The 18904-nt window shown below is 38.6% G+C and overlaps 1 protein-coding gene across 1 annotated transcript in view; it reads left to right on the top strand.

Annotated features, from left to right (window-relative positions):
* The window catches only part of scp2a (sterol carrier protein 2a), a 33518-nt gene extending 15246 nt beyond the window's left edge, over positions 1 to 18272 (top strand). The window contains exons 13-16 of the mRNA XM_047368727.1: positions 1445 to 1544; positions 5814 to 5943; positions 16782 to 16861; positions 17797 to 18272. Of these exons, the coding sequence (XP_047224683.1) occupies positions 1445 to 1544; positions 5814 to 5943; positions 16782 to 16861; positions 17797 to 17892 (406 nt within the window). The 3' untranslated portion in view covers positions 17893 to 18272. The remainder of the gene's footprint in view (positions 1 to 1444; positions 1545 to 5813; positions 5944 to 16781; positions 16862 to 17796) is intronic.
* The last annotated feature ends 632 nt before the right edge of the window (positions 18273 to 18904 follow it).

Genomic DNA, 18904 nt, shown 5'->3' with positions numbered 1-18904 from the left:
GTGTGGAGGATAGCTAACACTGCACATCACCCTGAACACATCATTCCCATGAAGAATTATTGGCAGCATCTTGCTGTGCTGATACTTTTCTTTAGCAGGAATAAGGAAGCTGTTCATAGTTGATTAGGTGAAGGAAGAAGCTTGACAATCTTAAAAGAAAATGTCTTAGAGGCTACAAAAGACTTTGAATAGGGCGGAGGTTCACCTTACAGCAGGACAACGACCGTAAACATACAGCCAGAGCTATGATGGAAAGGTTTAAAATCCAGACCTCAATGCAATGGAAAGTCTTTAGCAAAAGTTGAATAGTTCCGGTCACAGATGCTTTTCGTTCAGTCTAACTGAGCCAGAGCTATTTTGCAAAGAACAATGGGTAACCATTTTAGTCTGTAGATGTGCCTAGCTAGTAGATACCTACAACAGACCCACAGCTCTAATTGCAACAAAAGGTGCTTCCACACAGTCTTGACTGAATAGAGAACAGTTTGTAAGATGGGATATGAATACCTTTTCAAGGCATTGTATCTTAGTTTGCAACCTTCTGAGGCTCTTTTCTGTATTTCTTGCAGCAACAATTAGCAAAAACAGTTGAGAGTACAGTCCTAAAGTTTTTAATATGCCCTGTACTTCCCAGAGGCCACAGTTTAATCTTTGATGCTTGATTTTTCCTCTCTTCACCCTAATTATAAATGATCTAACTTTTTTTAACTTATTTAATAATCAGGTCACTTTCCTATTTTGCTGAGACATTATCGACTCGTTGTCATTTTTATCTCGAACAGTTGTAGCGTACGTGTTTATTTGCATTTCCTGTGAGAAAGTGAGATCTGGAGGCGACTGTGGCTCAGTAGGAAGAGTAGTCGTCTTGCAATCAGGAGGTTGTGGGTTCGATTCCAGCTTCCTCCTGCCATAGGTCGATGTGCCCCTGGGCAAGGCACTTAACCTCAAGTTGCCTACCGAATGTGTGGGCGTTAGTGAGTGCAATTGGGTGAATGTAGTGTAGTGTAAAGCGCTTTGAGTGGTCTGTATGACTGGAAAAGCGCTATATAAGTTCAGTCCATTTACCATTTACATAAGTGGTGCTTGGAGTTGAATGCAAAGCATTTTAATGGCACCGTGCAGCTCGGTTCAAGCTCCTGTGGCGCTGTAAAAGCTTCAACTCTGCACTGATGCCACTTAAGTCAGCTGTCACACAAACGAGGCGTGAGAGGTTTTCTGGGAGCGGTGCATTGAGGGTATTTGAACTGAATGTGTGTCTTACACAGATCACACACAAAAGGAGCAGCTTAACATTAGCAGTTCTGCACTAAGATGCTCACTAAATGGCCCAGGATGCATGTTTCTATTTTTGAAGAAGTCATGATTTCTAGCTTTTTATGTAGACACAAATATCCTGACCCATGGAGCCTCACACAGAATGCACTTTATTTTTTTTTTCTTCCAGGCTCATCATCGGTTCAGCCGCTAGCAGCTCAGGCAGCAGTGGTCTAGAAGGGTTTAAAGCGTACCCTGTCTTCAAAGAGATCGAGAACCATCTACTGCAGGTTTTATTGGTTTATGTATTTTTGCCTAAATTAAGTTATACTGTCACAAACTGGCTTTTTTTCTTGTGCTGAGAACTTATGTTGGTTATTATTGGATTAAAGTAATATTTACATTCATTTTACATTTAACCTGTGCAGCATGTCTTCCCCCTTTCTTCACCCCACTTCCTGTCTGGCTACTTTGAAAATAACAATAAAATAAAAGCTACTAGTGCTGCAAAAATAACTTCTGCTTCACTTTGCATTCCTGTCATTCAAAGGAGGGCTGAGATATGTGGCCTAAAATTAATATTAGGATATAGGTTTGACATATCGCAGTATGCTGTAGATATCATGATATTTAGAATACGTTCTCCATCATTTTGTTCATGTTAAACTCTGTTGCCACTGCAGATAGTCAAATAAAAGCAACACATTGTGTTGCTGTTTTTCCACATAATCAAACAATAGATGTGATCCTCAACAACTTCAGCTCCAAACCAAAGCAGCAGTTTGGCTGCTCAGTTCGGAAAAACTACATTAGACTTAAGTATGACTGAAAAAACAAGACATAGCCCGTATTTGTCTTTTGTTAGAGAAAACATTATTAGTGTGCTGCCTCTTTTAGGTTTAAAAAATATACATTACAATCAGACAGGAAGCCATTAAATGATCTATATTCAAAGTGTTGTGTTCATATAATGACTGTTACAAATGAAACCTGATGGAGGCTGAAAGATGGCAGCAAAACAATAAGAATAAAAGCTGTTTTATAAAACCTTATAAAAGTAAATCAACAGATGAGACATTAATACATCACAGATCAATGCCGAGCGTCGACACAGAACACTGTTCAGAGAGCAGCTATTAGTACATCTGCCTAGTAACACACACTATGTTTTGTTACAGAAAGCAGTACTTTTTAGGTTTAAATAAATACTATACAATGGGAAAGAGAACGTTGATAAATAAATCCGTATTAAAGGAACATGAATCATAATGACTGTTTTGAAAGAACTCAATGATGGGCTAAAAGAAGCAGCAGTGCAGAGATCCGAATAAAAGCAAACTACTCACAACCAAATTATTCACCCTCTGAAGAAGGCAGAGTTATTAAAGTTCATTATCCCTTTATTAGTTTATCAGAACCCTGGCATCAAATAAACCCGAGGAGGTTTGATGGCGATGGGCTGAAATCTCTTGTCCAGCATAACTTTGTGATAAGTCCTGTTTGTTTAATGTTTCTTCCTGATTCCCTTTCCTTGACCTGGAGCTGTTTTCCTTTCTAAACAAGTCAATAATCTACTAGTCAAACATCTATGACATGGAAAACTCTGGAACCCTTTTACATTACTCACAGTGTCGCCATGCTTTCTCAAACTGAGGTGCCTCCAAATTGGATGCAGGTGGGCAGTGATTGCTATGGAAATTTAATTTATACTCGAATAGTGACGCTGTTATCATTTTAGACAGCGCATTATGATATGTTGCATTTAATCTTTATATCACCCAGCCCTAATTAAAGTTAAGATTATTGAAAAAGTAAAAAAAAATCAAACATCTAGCAACAAGGTTGTAGGTTATGAAGCTCAGCTGTGTGGAGCTGTTCAGTCTATCATCTTTTAGCCCTTTCGAAGCACAAAGTTTCCCCTCTTGAAGTGCATAATTAGTTAATCAGTCTTCAAAAACTGGCCTGTAATTCTGAGTGTTGGACTAGACAGTCTATATCTCAATGAACCTGTAGTTACACTGATGTGATGTCCTCCTCACTCACCTGTTCTCTGCTGTGATAGCCTTCAGCCCTCTACGATGCTGAATTAGGAACATCAGCTGTAGAAAATGATTGATAACAGATCAAGGCGGGCCATGAAACCTACCAAGCAGGCTGCTTTCTATAAATGCTTCAGGATGAACATCATCAGTAATCTTCAGCACCGGCGAAGCTTCTAGTTGTGTGAAAGATTTTTTTCTTTAAACTTTGACATCTGTCAGAAAATGAGTGATCTTTTTGTGTGTGACAAATATTTTTACATTTCTGTTTGAGAGAAAAGCGGTCGTAGGAGTAATTTTTGTGCATTAGTGAGGTTGTTGGCTGAAGGCTCTGTTAAAGCAAATCCCAGTTCCTTAAATGTACAACTACCAGCCAGCAGTTCAAGCTACAGTGTCTTGCAAAAGTATTCCCACCCCTTGAACGTCGTTAAATTTTGTCTACCACAAACATCAGTGTATTTTAGCCAGATTTTATGTGATAGAACAAGAAGTAGTAATAGTGAAGTGGAAGGAAAAAGGATACATGGTTCTCAATTTGCTTTACTATTAAAAATCTGAAAAGTGTGGTATCCTTTTGTATATAGCCCTCTCTACTTTGATACTCATAATTACACACCTAAATGATGTGTAATTTAGTCTCAGTATAAATGCAGCAGTTCTGTGACGACCTCAGAGGTTTTCTAGTGAACATTAGAGAACACACAGCATCATGAAGACCAAGGAACACAGCAGACAGGTTAGGGAGAAAGTTGTGGAGACGTTTAAAGCAGGTTAGGGTATAAAACAAGATCCCGAGGTTTTGAACCTTTCACAGAGCTCCGTTCAATCAATCATCTGAAAATGGAAAGTGTGTCAGAACTTGAAACCTAACAAGACATGGCCGTCCACCTAAACTGACAGGCTTGGTCTACATAAGGAGAGCATTAATTAGAAGATTAGCCAAGTGGCCCATGGTATTGTTAAAAGAAGGACACTTGTGGAGGAATGTTATCTGATCAAATGAGTTCAAAATTGAGCTTTTTGACCTACATGCAAAACACCATGTGAGCTGGAATACTAACACTGCCCAAAATCGTCAACACATCATGCGTGCGGTGGAGTGTGGCAGTGGTAACTTCTTGCTGTGGGGTTTGTTTTCTTCAGCAGAGACAGGGAAGCTGGTCAGAGTTGACCAGATGATGGATGGAGCTAAATGCAGGAAGACAACCTGTTAGACATTGCGAAAGATTTTAGAGTCTGAGGTTCACCTTCCAGAAGAACAGCGACAAACATACAGCCAGAGCTACAATTGAATGGTTTTGAGATCAAACCATATTTGTGTGAAAGAAAGGTCCAAATAGTCTAGACCTAAATCTATTCCAGAATTTGTGGCAAGACTTGAAAATCATTGTTTATACAGATACTCGCCATTTATTCTGACCAGCTTGAGTTATTTTGCAAACAAGAGTGGGCAATATTTTCAGCCTCCAGGTGTGCAAAGCTGGTAGAAACCTGCAGCTTTAATTGCACTAAAAATGAGTTCTATGAAGGGTGGCTCAAATAAATGCATGCTACATTTTCCTGATTTTTATATAAAATAAATATAAAACTATAATTTCTTTACTCACACTTTACACCTTTCCCTGGTGTATCACATAAAGTTGCTCTAAATTATGTTGAAGTTTATATTGTAACACAACAAAATGTGAAATATTTCAAGCGGTGTGAATACTTTTGCAAGGCACTGTACTGGTGAATTCAACAGGTTTTCAGATTTCATTTGTGTATGAATGCTCTGGTACACAAAGTCCAGGATCATAAAAAAAATATTCCCTGTGATTCGGAAGTCTTCGATTGTCCCAGCTGTGTGAACTCCCACCTTTTCAGGAAGTTGCTCACGCTGAGAGGCTTCTAAACACCTCCAGCCTGACTGGTGTTCTGTTCGTCATCACATTTCTCAAGATCTTGTTCTGTATAATTTGGTTTGTGTGGAGAGTGCTTTTGAGCATTTCACCCAAGGGTAAAACATGTGGGTGGTTTCTCTGCACCCTGGTTAACTAGGGACAGATAATATCGACCTAAAGGAACTTGGAAGAGCTGGATTTTAACCCCACAACTGCTGGTATGAAGGGTTTTATAAAAATTCTAGACATAATGCCTGCTTATCTGACCTATTTGTTCATATAGAAGTGAAGAATGTAATACAGGTCAAGTTGTCTCTGAGTGATGAGGCTTTCACACTCTGTAACCTGTCGAGATCAGTGTTGCATCTTATATAATCCTTTTTATATCTTAACAGATGCAGACACATTGTGTTTCTCACATACAGTGTTTGACCAATGGAGCAACACAGCTGGTCCCACACGGCTTTAGTGTGAAGCTGTGTTTTAGTCTGAAGTGTCTGACACCTTGTTGCGGGTTGTTGGCAGCAGGACACATTTTCACTGGTGTGATTTTGATTTTAGATACTGTCTGTCAGCACTCTCTGAAGGTCGAGAGAGATGCTGCGGAGCTCTAAAACGCCCTGTGGATTTCTTTCAGGAAGGAGAGAAACTTGTCAAGAAGGTCGGTGGAGTGTTTGCTTTCAACGTGAAGGATGGCCCTAATGGAATAGAGGCGACTTGGGTTGTGGATGTGAAAAATGGCAAAGGTTCTGTCACAAATGATCCAGGTATGTATCTTAATGGACTTCTGTAACTCTCCAATCAAGAATGTGATTTATTGTTCGTCTTTACTAGCGATTTGGATGTTTCTGGATACATTTAGAATAAAACCTTTTTGTTTATTCTTAGCTTAATTTTCTTGTTCTTTTTATTATATCATTCAAACTGGTGTGTTTTCTGCTGTGTGTTTTAAGTTGAAAGGTAGGAAATAAGCAGTATAGTCAGTGTATGCATATTTGTTCATCCCAGATTACAACCTCTGACAGAAAATGTGAAATCCTCTCTATAGGTTGATGTTGAGGGAGAAAAGCAAATATCGCACAAAACTATTTTTAATTTATAAAATGTGTTCCCTTCCCTTCCTGCCCTGGGCTGTCATTAAATATTTAAACTAGAATAAAGTCATAATAATAGGATTTGCATGACAGAGGAGTTGCTGTAAAACAGGATTTTACAATTACAGTAAAATGAAGACAAACTTATTATGGAATTTAAATTTTTAACTGTTCCACACATCTAATATTAGCATTGGTGGGGTAAGCGCAATTAACATTACTTAAGCAGCAGTCTCTGTGTGTTTTCCCTTACTCAAATCATGAATAAAACAACAATTTTTTCATGGCCAAGACCCTCCAATGGTTTAACAGAACAGGTTCCGCTCAGAGCAGGCCTCTCCATAGTCCACCAAAGAAGAGCTTGTCTTTTGGAAATAGACGTATGAGGGCTGCCAGCATTGCTGCAGAGGTTGGAGCCTGTCAGTGCTCAGACCATACACCACATGCTGTATAAAATTGGTCAGCATGGCTGTTGTCCTAGAAGGAAGCCTCTTCTAAAGATGATGCACAAGAAAACCCTCAAACAGTTTGCTGAAAACAAGCAGACTAAGGAGATGGATTACACAAACCATGTCCTGCCGTCTTATGAGACCAAGATAAGCTTATTAGATTCTAATGGTGTCAAGCGGGTGGCGCAGCAACCAGGTGAGGAGTACAAGACAAGACAAGTGTGTCTTGTCTAAAGTCAAGCATGGTGATGGGAGTGTCATAGTTTGGGACTATGACACAAAGAAGGAAGTCTTGAAGGTGGAGGAACGCAAGGTTTCTAACATCCACCAACTCCGTGTTCTCGTCATGGAGCAGTAAAAGAGGATTCCAGTGGTAACCTGTGAAGCTCTAGTAAACTCCATGCCCAAGAGAGTTAAGGCAGTGCTGGAATATAACGGTGGCCACAAACAATATTGACACTTTGGGACAATTTGGAAATTTTCACTTAGGGGTGTACTCACTTTTGTTGCCAGAGGTTTAGACATTAACAACCGTGTGTTGAATTATTGTGAGGGGACATCAAATTTATACAATTATACAGTTATACAAGCTGTACACTGACTTTATATTGTATCAAAGTGTCATATCTTCAGTTTTGTGCCATGAAAAGATATAATAAAATATAAACAAATATGAGGGCACTCACTTTTGTGATATACTCTATATATGAAATGTATTGAGCTGCAGCTGAAGCTTTCTGATTATCAGTAATTTCTTCCATTCTAGCGACACATGCTTGTTATGAACTTTAATATTAGCTGTACCAGGACATGCAGGACTTGGTAGGTTTTCACTGGATAACTAACACTGTCCTCATGGCAAGATTTAACATTTAAAGGGGACATATCATGTATTTAAATTATTCCTTTTAACACTTAATCATTCAGTTATGGTCTGTATAAAGTGAGACTGCAATGATTTGGTCTGAACTCCTTGTTATTGAAGCTCACCCCAGAATATAAAAATATCTCCGCAGCACCTGGAGCGACTAAATTCTACTTTTCTTTACTCCTAGAAACAAAAAAATGTATTTAAAGGCTAGAAAATGGATGTTGATATGTCCCCTTTAAGGTTCTTATCATTGTAGTACAACAAGCAGAAAAGCTCATCTGGCAAATGTAAACATGTTGGTCAATTCTATTTTTCCAATTACAGCAACTATATTTTACACAACAGCCCACCTGGCAGGTTGAACAGAATTGGTGTCATAAAACAATGCAAAATTGTGAAAGAAAACTTTGAAAATTAGAGGTGTAGTGTGTCAGGACCAGTTATTAAAGCACTAGATATCAGACTGAAAGAAAAAACGTTCAAACTGTTGGTTTTTACTTTATAAGACTTCTGTCGGCCCACAGAATATGAAAAAATCGTAGTTCACAGGGTTTGCTTCTTCAAAGACACAAACAGCTATGAACATCACAGTCCTCCCTCTTAGTTCTGTTTTTGCCTGGATTTCTGAGGTAATTTAAATCCTAAAATAAACTGGATAAATTGGACTGAAAGATCGTTTTATCTGCTGTTTTTTCTTAAAATCTCTTAAGACATAAAGATATTCGCCACTGTGGGGTTTGATTATGTGTTTAGTTTCTATAGATCTTTCTTTATTACAGCAGTATGAGGAATGTAGTGCTAGCAATGTAGTTCAATGGATATGTTTTACAGGTGCATTCAGGTATCAAATGTGGCTCTTTCTGGTTTTGTTTGACAGCTCAAACATACCACAACAAAACTCTTCAGTGAAGTAGTTGAAACACGGAGCAGACTTTTCAAAACAATACTCTTTAAAATGGTTCATTTGATGAATTGTGAGAACAATGATTCTTCTCTGTTGCACTTGAAAACATGAAACAAGACATCATCAAGAAAAGGTAAGAACTCTGTTCTCATTCAAGAAAATGTAATCTGCCCAGAACTTGTCTTGCCATCCACCTGATGCCTTTGTCAGTGTAGAAGAAGCCATCTGACCAGAGCAGTATACTGAATGTGTGCTGGACCCACACTCATATAAGCACACACAAACACACCTCCTCCTAAATGGCCACCAAACTCTTCCATTAGATGGGCTCCCCAGGGATACATCCCACTTCTAAGCCATTATTTCTGAGATCTGCGCTGTCCTTCAAAATAGAAGGATAAGGCTCTCTGTTATTCAGGCGGAGGAGTTCGAAAGGAGTTGAAAGGAGTTCGTTGAGTTGGCTTTATTATCCAAACAGAATGCATTCAGCGGCTTTTCAGAATCAGCTTTATTGCCAAGTTTGTACATACAAACATACAAACAAGGAATTTGACTCCGGTACACTTTGCTCTTTGGTATTGTTTTTGCATTACAGAATATACATATATACAATATACAAATATACACATATATAAATAAAAAGGTGCATTTGCAACATCTGTATGCTGTTGTTTTGTACTCTATTGAATGTTCAGCAGTGAAACAGCCTGGGGGAAGAAACTGTCTCTGTGGCGCCTGGTTTTAGCGAACACTGTTCCCACTGTTAGCAGACTCAGAAATTGCTGTATACAGTGCTAGCCACATTTATTGGCACCCCTGGTGAAGATGTGTAAAACACCTTAAATTCAATTCTTCTTTTATTGCAGTATCATAATCTCACATTAAAATTTTTATGTAAATCCAACCTTTAATTTGTTTACATTTAGTCGATAGGGGGAGAAAAATCTTGTTAAGAAATTTTAATCCCCAGTGGCAGAATTGTCGGTACCCCTAACAAGCACTTAATAAATAAGTAGGCAATCATTTTTTATTTGTTTAAGTTGATCAGAGCTTCTAGAAACATCTAAAAAGTCATCCAGGTCTCTGTCCCTGAGGTATAAATATGATGGGACACAGTGGTCCATTTCTTTTGTCTGAAGGCCATTTGCTCGAGGAGCCATATTGATCTAGTCGTCTCACACCGTGAGCAGGGAGGAAATACCTCACTGAGAAGTACCTCACTGCTAGACAGCTACAGCAAAGAGCGGCATCCATTGCAAGTGTCCATAATAGCCATTAGACTCCATATACATGCTACCTGGTTGTTTAGGAGACATGGCTGGAAAAAAAGCCTTTTCTGTCCCACCAGAACAAATAAACGTGGAGTTTACTAAACTCTAAAGGGGCTTGAACTGGAACTGTGTGCTTTGGTCAGATAAGACTAAGCTCGAGCCTTTCAACAAAAAAACACCTCATTTCCACTGTTGAGCACAATCTGTGATTCTGTGAGCCTGTTTGTCTTCTAATGGCCATGGGACCCTTGTTTAAATGCCCGGCATCATAAACTTTTAGAAATACCAGAGAATTTTAAAGGAAATTTTGGTGAACTCTACTATTAAACTGAAACTGCGTCATTGCTGAGTTTTTCATCAGAGTAATCTAGTAATCCAAAACGTGGTAAAATGGTTGGAAATGGTTCACCAGACGTAAAATAGAACATATTCCACATCCATCTCAGTCCTCAGATCTGAATCCCGAGGAGAAGAGAGGAACCAGGAATCTGGTGGATCTGCAGATATGGTGCAAAGAGGAATGGTCAAAGATATTCCCCACTGTATGCCCCAACATTCTGACGAGACTAAGTGCTCTCCTATTGGCAAAATAGGATTGACAGCAAGGTTTTAATAGTTTTGCAATTTTCATTTGTTTTTATTTAGTTTTGACTTCACATTTTCAATTCTACTTTAGTTTTGATTAGGTTTTAGCATTTGTTTGCTAGTTTAATATATTTTTTATTTTTTGAAAATGCTCAGTTTTAGTTTAGCTTTTATTAGTTTCAGTTATAGTTTTAGTCTTTTTTCTGAAATCAAATTCGGGGACATTTCCAGTTTAGAGATTAAAAGAAATAAATGTTATCAAGATATAATGAAAACATTGGTACAGTTACAGTTTCATTTATTTAAAAATATTTATTCATAATTAAACTATAAAAATCAAGTGTAATAGCAGGAAAGTCTGTCTACACCGTGGTTACTATTTCCTAAGAGTAATAAAACAAATAAACAGCAGTAGTAATGTCTGTCTTCTTTACTCTCCTCCTTTTTCTAACACTCATCTGCTCTTTCCCTGCTCTTAGCTTTACATTTCTTTCTATCAGTCTTACTATTTTCCGCCTCTCTCTTCTTCTGTCAGACGTTCACTATTCTAAAAGAGACATAATATAATCACAATCCTCTCCAAAAACAGAGCGTATAACATACCGAAAAATTACAATTTAACAAATAAGAATTTTAGTTTCAGATACCCTTTAGTAGTTGGATATTTTTAGATACTAGGAAACTAGAATAACCCTTTAAATATTAACTTATTTAACAATTTTCCTCAGTTGATGAAATACCTAAATTGCCATATTTAGCAAAAAGATAAAAACAACTATTTTTACTTGGAGCTAGAAGTTCATGCAACAGAAAAAATGCACATTTAACCAGGTGATTCTCTCTCCCTTCTCATCATTCTCAGTTCATGCAGTTCTTGCCTCATTCACTTCCCTGTTTCTGATTCCTTTCAGTAACTTTCATATGTCCAAACTGAATGGAAAATAGCCCCCAGTCTGAGTTCACAAATCACTAAAATAATTTAGCAAAACAACTCATAACTAACTTAGGAAATATAAACTAAAGGTCACCAATGAATTCTAAAACATCTTACTTTGGACAAATCTTTGTTGACACTGTAGCTCTAATTTCCCAAATCAGGGAGTTGTGTTCTTTTCTTTCTATTTGCTGTTCTGTTTGTTCATAAGATCTTGGTTTATTAGCATTTACCTTTAGTAAAACAAAACCCATCCAAGCCATTTGTTTTTTTAATCATTTTTTTTTTTTATGTTGACAACACTACTAGCGTTTCCTACCACGAAACAAACCTTCATCACGGCCAGGATCAGCCCTCAGCACTCAGCTTTTCTTCTTTTACTCTGTCTGTAACGTTAACAGCAGTAGTAAGTCTACACACAATATTTCTCATTCACAAAACGCTAAAATCGGAGACATTTCCGGGGACAGGTCGTCTAAATTGGGGACGTCTGGTCACCCTGCACTACAAGACACTTGGTTTTATCTAAAACGCAGTCATATTCAAAGTAATCCCGATTTGGACTCTGGTGCCAAGTTTTGCTGACATGACGCTAGGTGTGGACGGACCGCTCAGATGACTTGACTGACGCTAACCACTAAGATGGCTGTCGTTCAGACTTCGTCACACTTCTTTAGACAACGGATGCTGCACTCACACACCGGGCACATGGGACTTTCCTTCCAGAAAACAGAAATCAGTCGTACCGGTGAAGCCATGTGTTCTGTGACGGTGGGCTGTTAATGACCTCTGGCTCACCCACACTTTCTGCAAACTCTTCCACAGGCCGAACAAAACCACTGTATTCATCTTTCATGATTAGAAGAATAACTGCTGTCTATCAGATAGATGCTGCTGGGTGGAACAATTCACATCATACAATGGCGTCTTCTGTTTTATGGTAATGGTAATGATGTCGACAATGACGTGTCACATAGTTATGCTGCGTTCCTTCATCCTCAAAAGTTGGAACTGGGAAGTCTGACTTTACGTCATCCTAGAGTTATAGCATTCCAGTTTTCTGCTAGCTTTTGTTTGTATTGTTAGCTACACAGCGGCTTTACAACAATGACAATAAACATTGATCTAGGCAGTAATTCATGCATGTAAACACCATTGAAAACACTGAAAAGTAGTACGTGTACTACTGACTACATGTTACATAAAAGATACAGAGCACAGTCACGGTAAGAAAGTTTCACACTGTTCATGCAAGTAGCAGCAATCTGGAACGCAGAAGTTGGGAATAGTCCTGTTGCCCTGACTTTCCTACTTGTAATTCTGACTTTGGGGGGCGTTCCAGTTGAAATTTTCTACTCCTGAGGTTGGAAATTCTGACTTCCACGTACAAATGGAACACATCATATGCCAATAGTATGCCTTCAGGCACCCAACCATTGACATGTGAAAGATGAGTCATCTGGTCAGGACATAAACTTTTGTTAGCAGAGCAACTTGCCTTTCACCATTCTTCCTTTCATTTGAAAATATTGAATACATTTTTCTATTTACAAATACACAACCAACCAGGCTTCCACCATATCTTACCTAGCAACATGTGCACAGCTTCTTGTATGTTGGCTCGCGCTATTGGCTCTCTGTTGGTTGCAACGATGACGTCTTTCATAGAGCTGATTTATAAGCGTCATCAGTAATGTGGCAACCCCTATTATGGTTTCAAAGAGAAGGTATTATACTAAATCCCTCTTGATATTATCCCTTTTTGACATAAAAAGGGAATAATCACTGCCTCCACCCAGCAAACTAAGTATAATGTAGCATACATCTAACTTAAGGCAAAAAACCATTTGCACCCACACTGCTTTGGTTCGCCATGCGCAGCGCAAGCAGAGCTGCAGCTTAGATGACTAAAGTTTTATGTACTTGCTTGTTTCTACTCAATGATCATATTTTGTGTAAATCTGTATTGCTTAATTTCTAAAAGATCTACTTTGGGACAATTACTTGTGTTTACCAGGAGTCGTCGGGCATCTTCAAAGTTCTGAAGTTCTGCTTTTTAGAAATTGCAATCTTGCAGTATCAGAAAAAAATACATTCAGAGATTAAGTAAATTAGAAGTGACACAATATCTTTCTCACAGGCATGTCTGTCTCAGCTCATTTCTTAGCTTGTTCTCAGGTTTCTGTCTCTTCCACCTGCGAAGCGAATAGAAGTGAAAGTGAAGCGGAGGACATCAGGCAACACCAAACATTCCTTCCTTGTACCGTTGCTTTCAGTTACATATGATGCCTGACACACCTGCATGAGTCCCGCCTTTATTTTTTTGCTGAAGTAGTGAAGGTTAAACAGGTCATGGCCCCTCGAGGAGGTTCCTCAGGCGATACGCCTTCATGTCAGTGTTTACAGTTCATCTAGCTTTCCGTCACAGTTTGCTTCTCACCCCTTCTGGTGCTTTTGCTAAAATAAGACGTTTGTTATAGATGGTCTGCAAAGATTGATTTGCTGGTCCAGCAGAAATGAGAAGAGTGGAGACAAGGAAGGAGAAATTAGGCATGCAAGATAAGCCAAGAAAGGGGCCTCAGGTACTGTGTTGGGTGTTAGCTGGTGCAGAACAATGCTAAGCTCTGCCTGCTATCCTAATATTAGCATGAACAATCTGTGAACAACTCGGATTTGCTTTTATACCCCCTTCTCTCCTTATCTACATTCATTGAACTTGGAAAAGAAATGATAAATTTGCCACATAGCAGGACATCACACACTTTGTATCACTTCAGTTTGCTGCCTCAATTTGGCAGTGTGTTATTTTGTTGGAACTGCTCAAATCCCTAGTTTTTGTGCTGTATTAATTTATCGGAACGTGACCATTACTGCAGACTTTCAAATGTATGACACACACTCCTTCGTAAGGTCACTCAGGTGGATGCATGGTGTCATATCGTTTGAACTTTTCACATTTTGTCACGTCACAACCACAGAATTTAATGTATTTTATGTAACAGACCAACACAAAGTATTGTTAAGTTGAATTAAACTCAGTCTGAAATCAAGTGCAGCCAACTATAGTCAGAGTTCATCCCATTGGTAAATAAACGAAGTTCACCTGTGTGTAATTTAAGCTCAGTATTAATCCAGTTGAAGGCCTCGGGTTTGTTAGAGAACATTGTAACGCTTTTCCACTAAAGTGATTCATCATTAGAAATGTCTCATCCAGTTAGTGTTTAATCCTCATCCTGTGTTTTTGTTAGGGATCCTAGTGCATGGAGACATCTCATATTCTTAAATAACATTATTTATCCCAGTATCCTTGCAAACAGATACCATAAAATCACCACCCTAGTTTATTAAGGCTGTTTTGAACAAACAGCTGTGCTTGTGAACGCTTCATAATCCTGATCAGCTGATCTCTGACAACTTCTAGAGCAAGATCAAAGCGCCACCTGTGGTGATATTAAAATAGCAACGTTGTTAAAGAACTGAGTCGGAAATAGAGTTTCAGCTGTAAATGGTGCGTTGACCTACTTAAACTGCTTAACGGGGGATTTTAAAAATAAGCTACAAAACAGCCAGTCAGCTTCTAAGATTTATTATTTTATTTACATATTCATTAGTGTTAAGGCATCGTGTTTGTACTGTTTGTATGTTTTGAATTTGACCGTTAAAATTTTTTTAGTAAACTCAGGAGTTTTAAACATGACGCTCACAACCTGTGGATTGGATGCTGTTCCAATGACCCCGCCCCGACCTAGCTCCTGCTGAAAGAGGTTCTTTCCTCTTGTTCTTGCAGAGAATTGGTGCTGGATTCGCATTGGTTTCAAGGCTAGAGTTTGTCTCAGTGGGAACTTAGTCAGCACCAGCATGAGTCAAACACTGGAACCAGTTTGGTGGAAAAGGCCCTAAAGTGAAGAAACAGCATCATGAAGACCAAGGAACACAGCAGGCAGGTCAGGGAGAAAGTTTAAAGCTGGGTTAGGGTATAAAACAGTTTCCTTTGAACCTTTCACAGAGCAACGTTCAATTCATCATCTGAAAATGGAAGGAGTTTACAGCATATTAAGACATGGCTAAAACTAAACTGACTCCACCTAAACTGACATGCAATGCAAAGGATGCATTAATCAGAAAAGCAACCAAGAGGCCCGTTGTAACTCTGAAGGACCTGCAGAAATTCACAGCTTGGTGTGGGAGAATCTGACAAGACAACTGTTTGGTGAGCATTTCATAAATCTGAACATAAATGGAAGTATGGCAAGAAGAAAGCCACTGTTGAACAAAAGCCCATTTACGGTTTGCCACAAACATGGAAGAAGTACTCGTGGTAACATGAGTATTTAGTGGAGTATTTATACTGTTTTGTTAGCTATTATTTACATTTTGTCTGCTTTTATAGTCACCTGTCCTTAATCTGTCCTGCCTGGTTAATTAAAGAAAAGAATAAATAAGAATTAGCTTTGGTCGAAGGAGACCAAAACTAAACTTTCTGGTCTACATCTCAAGCATTCTGTCTGGAAGAAAATTATCATCGCAAATATTCCTGAACCTACCATCCAGGACCCATGTTGGTGGCAGCATTTCACTGTGGGGATTCTCTACTCAAGAACAGATGGGGACACTGGTCATAGATTGGTGTAGAATTGCCAAACAGTGATGAGGGAAAAGCTTTTAGAAACCGAAGAAGACTTGAGGTTCAAGATTACGACTTGAAGCATTTAGCGGAGCTACAATTAAATGGTTTAGATGTAATGTTCATGTTAAAGACTAGACCTACATCCAGTCAGGATGTAGGTCTAGTCCCCCCAAAATACATTGAAGTGTGTGCATATACAAATGAGGAAAATCTTTGAATATTTAGGTGGTATGAATAATGATGCAAGTCACATCTGTCAGTTAGAGCTGGTATGTTCAACTCTCTTTTGAGAAACACTGATTTTACATTTTTCAACTGCCAGGAATCCTCAACTCAACTACAACACACACTAAACGTCCGTGATTTTGTTTAATTAACATACATATTTGTTAGCTCATGTGTATTGATACATCACTATCCTTCCCTAGGCAGGAATGCTGGCTGATTTGGGCATGAGTGAAATAGTTTTGTTTTGTTCTAGGCCAATTGGGACTTTTTCTGGCATTTGACCTGAAATGTAGCAGAAACATGGCCAGAAATATTATTTTCATCTAAACTGTGTAGGATGAGGCACAAACTCGGACTTGTCCTTCCTGAAATTTTAAAAGATGAACTTGAGCATGTGTGGTGCGTAGAGGATGCTTTTCACTGTGCTGAAACTCTCATCAAAATGCAAATCAGAACCTTCTGTTCAGCGCACGGTGATAAAAGGGAAGGAGATGAGCTTTCCATGGCTGTATCTCCAAAATGAAACATTATATGCCTGCTGTCAAATGCTGAGTGGTGTCTTTAAATATGGCTTCATTGATTGCAATGACTTTTTTTTGCTGAAACTACAGTGAATCGGTTAAGTGTTAATATTTCTTTTAGGCAAAAAGGCAGACTGCACATTGTCCATTGGTGATGAGGATCTACTGGATCTGATGACGGGAAAGTTGAACCCGCAAACGGTGTGTACACTTGAAGTCCTATACATATTTAATTACACTGTGAGATGGTCTGAGTACACACTTCTGCCTGATGGCTCTGTTTGACATCTTGGACTCAGTTGTATAATGGGAAAGAGGAAATTTTAAAAGCAATCTCCCAGTTTCCAGAAATGAACTGAGCTGAAGTGACCTTATACACTGACCTGCTGTGATTATAGTGCTGGCTGAGAGCCCGTCAGACTGGTGTATTTGTGCCAAACATGCCATCTCTGTTTTCTACTCAACTGATTCTTTGTTCCTTTATGCAAACTTTTAACAAAGGACACAAATGGACAAATGTCAGCAAAACATCTTACTAGGACATCTGAAGTTTATTTCAAGTTAGTGAGATTCACTGTAACTGATGGTAGATGAACCTAAGACGATTGAATGCTAACATTAAATTAAAAGTATTTGTTTAAGGGTGTGACATCCTTTGCAGCCAGATTTTTGCAGCATTTTTAACTTTTTATATTGTTTCTTCTAACAGAATTGTTTGTTTTGCCAGTTGGCCTGTATAAGATATGTCACGCTAAAGGTAGAGAAAGATTGGACAATATTTATGTCCAGTAGTTTTTAGGTCTCAAAAACCTTGAGTTTTAACAGGAGTTAGTGGTCTGTGAGAGCCTCTGTATGTAGAGAACATGTGCTTCCAGCGCACAGAGGAACAGCAATATTACAAACTCCTTATTGTGGTCAGTGACAAAAAGCAGCTTAAAGCAAAGATGATGGAGAAAAATAGGCAGGAATAAAGCTTAGATTTTCAGTTTCTTTATAAATAAAATGAAACCTTTCTCCATTTCAGTTTCATTAGCGACTTACTGTTTCTGTCAAAAGATCCACATATCAGGGCTATTGCTGTAGTAAATATTCAAACTGACTTTTCCTCTTTGTCCCTTTATCTCTGGTTACATCAGGCGTTCTTCAAAGGGAAGCTGAAGATCACTGGGAACATGGCCATGGCCATGAAGCTGCAGAACCTCCAGGTGACAGCAGGCAAAGCCAGGTTGTGAGGCCTTGGAAATGCTTGTTGTGCAACTCTAATGTTTAGAACTAGGTTCATGTTGAATTCATCAAAAACTAAATTTAAGGCTTTGATTATGTGCCCAGCTTAGTGTCAAGAGGTGGTCTGCGAAGCTGCTTCAATATGTTTTTCCTCCTATGAATCAGTGAACAGAGCTGTTCTTTATGCTTTATGTCCTAAAAAATGATCACAATGTGGATTTTACAGCACAAAAGGCCTTAACTGATCCTGTGTTTAGAAAAGTTTTAATTTGACTGAATTAAGCTATTTGAAGCTGCTTTTGACCCTGAGTTCTTGAAAAATAATAATTACAAGAATGTGAATATAAAAGATCTAATGTTTGTAAAATAAAATGTTTTTCTCTCCAAATGTGTTTGGATGTTTCTTCCATTCGGGTTTTAATGATACACAACATTTTAGACTTTTTTTGCTCTTCAGACAGAAAACTGCAGAACTGCAGTGTAGCAACCAGTGAAAGTCATTAAGGTATTATTGTTAAAATAATAGAAAAGAATCCACCCAGAAAGCCACCCAGATATGGTCAGATTCGCGTTTGCATACATTCTTTGTGGACATGGATGTTGTAATAATCTTTGGCTTTTAAGGATTTAATTGGGCCATGATGAACACTTGATACATAGCACAACTTTAATGATTTTTTTAAAACAACAAAGATGATTTAGATGGTTGGTTTCCTGGCAGGGAACATGGTCCATACATTTTCAGTGGGGTATAGGTCGGGTCTGTTCCCCAATCTTATTCTTAGCCTACAGGGGTTGGACAATGAAACTGAAACACCTGGTTTTAGACCACAATAATTTATTAGTATGGTGTAGGGCCTCCTTTTGCGGCCAATACAGCGTCAATTCATCTTGGGAATGACATATACAAGTCCTGCAAAGTGGTCAGAGGGATTTTAAGCCATTCTTCTTGCAGGATAGTGGCCAGGTCACTACGTGATACTGGTGGAGGAAAACGTTTCCTGACTCGCTCCTCCAAAA

Source organism: Girardinichthys multiradiatus, chromosome 6 (genome assembly GCF_021462225.1).
Source record: "Girardinichthys multiradiatus isolate DD_20200921_A chromosome 6, DD_fGirMul_XY1, whole genome shotgun sequence".
NCBI classification, from domain to species: Eukaryota; Metazoa; Chordata; class Actinopteri; order Cyprinodontiformes; family Goodeidae; genus Girardinichthys; species Girardinichthys multiradiatus.
The sequence above is the reverse complement of the archived record's forward strand: the minus strand, read 5'-3'. Positions and strand labels throughout refer to the sequence as shown.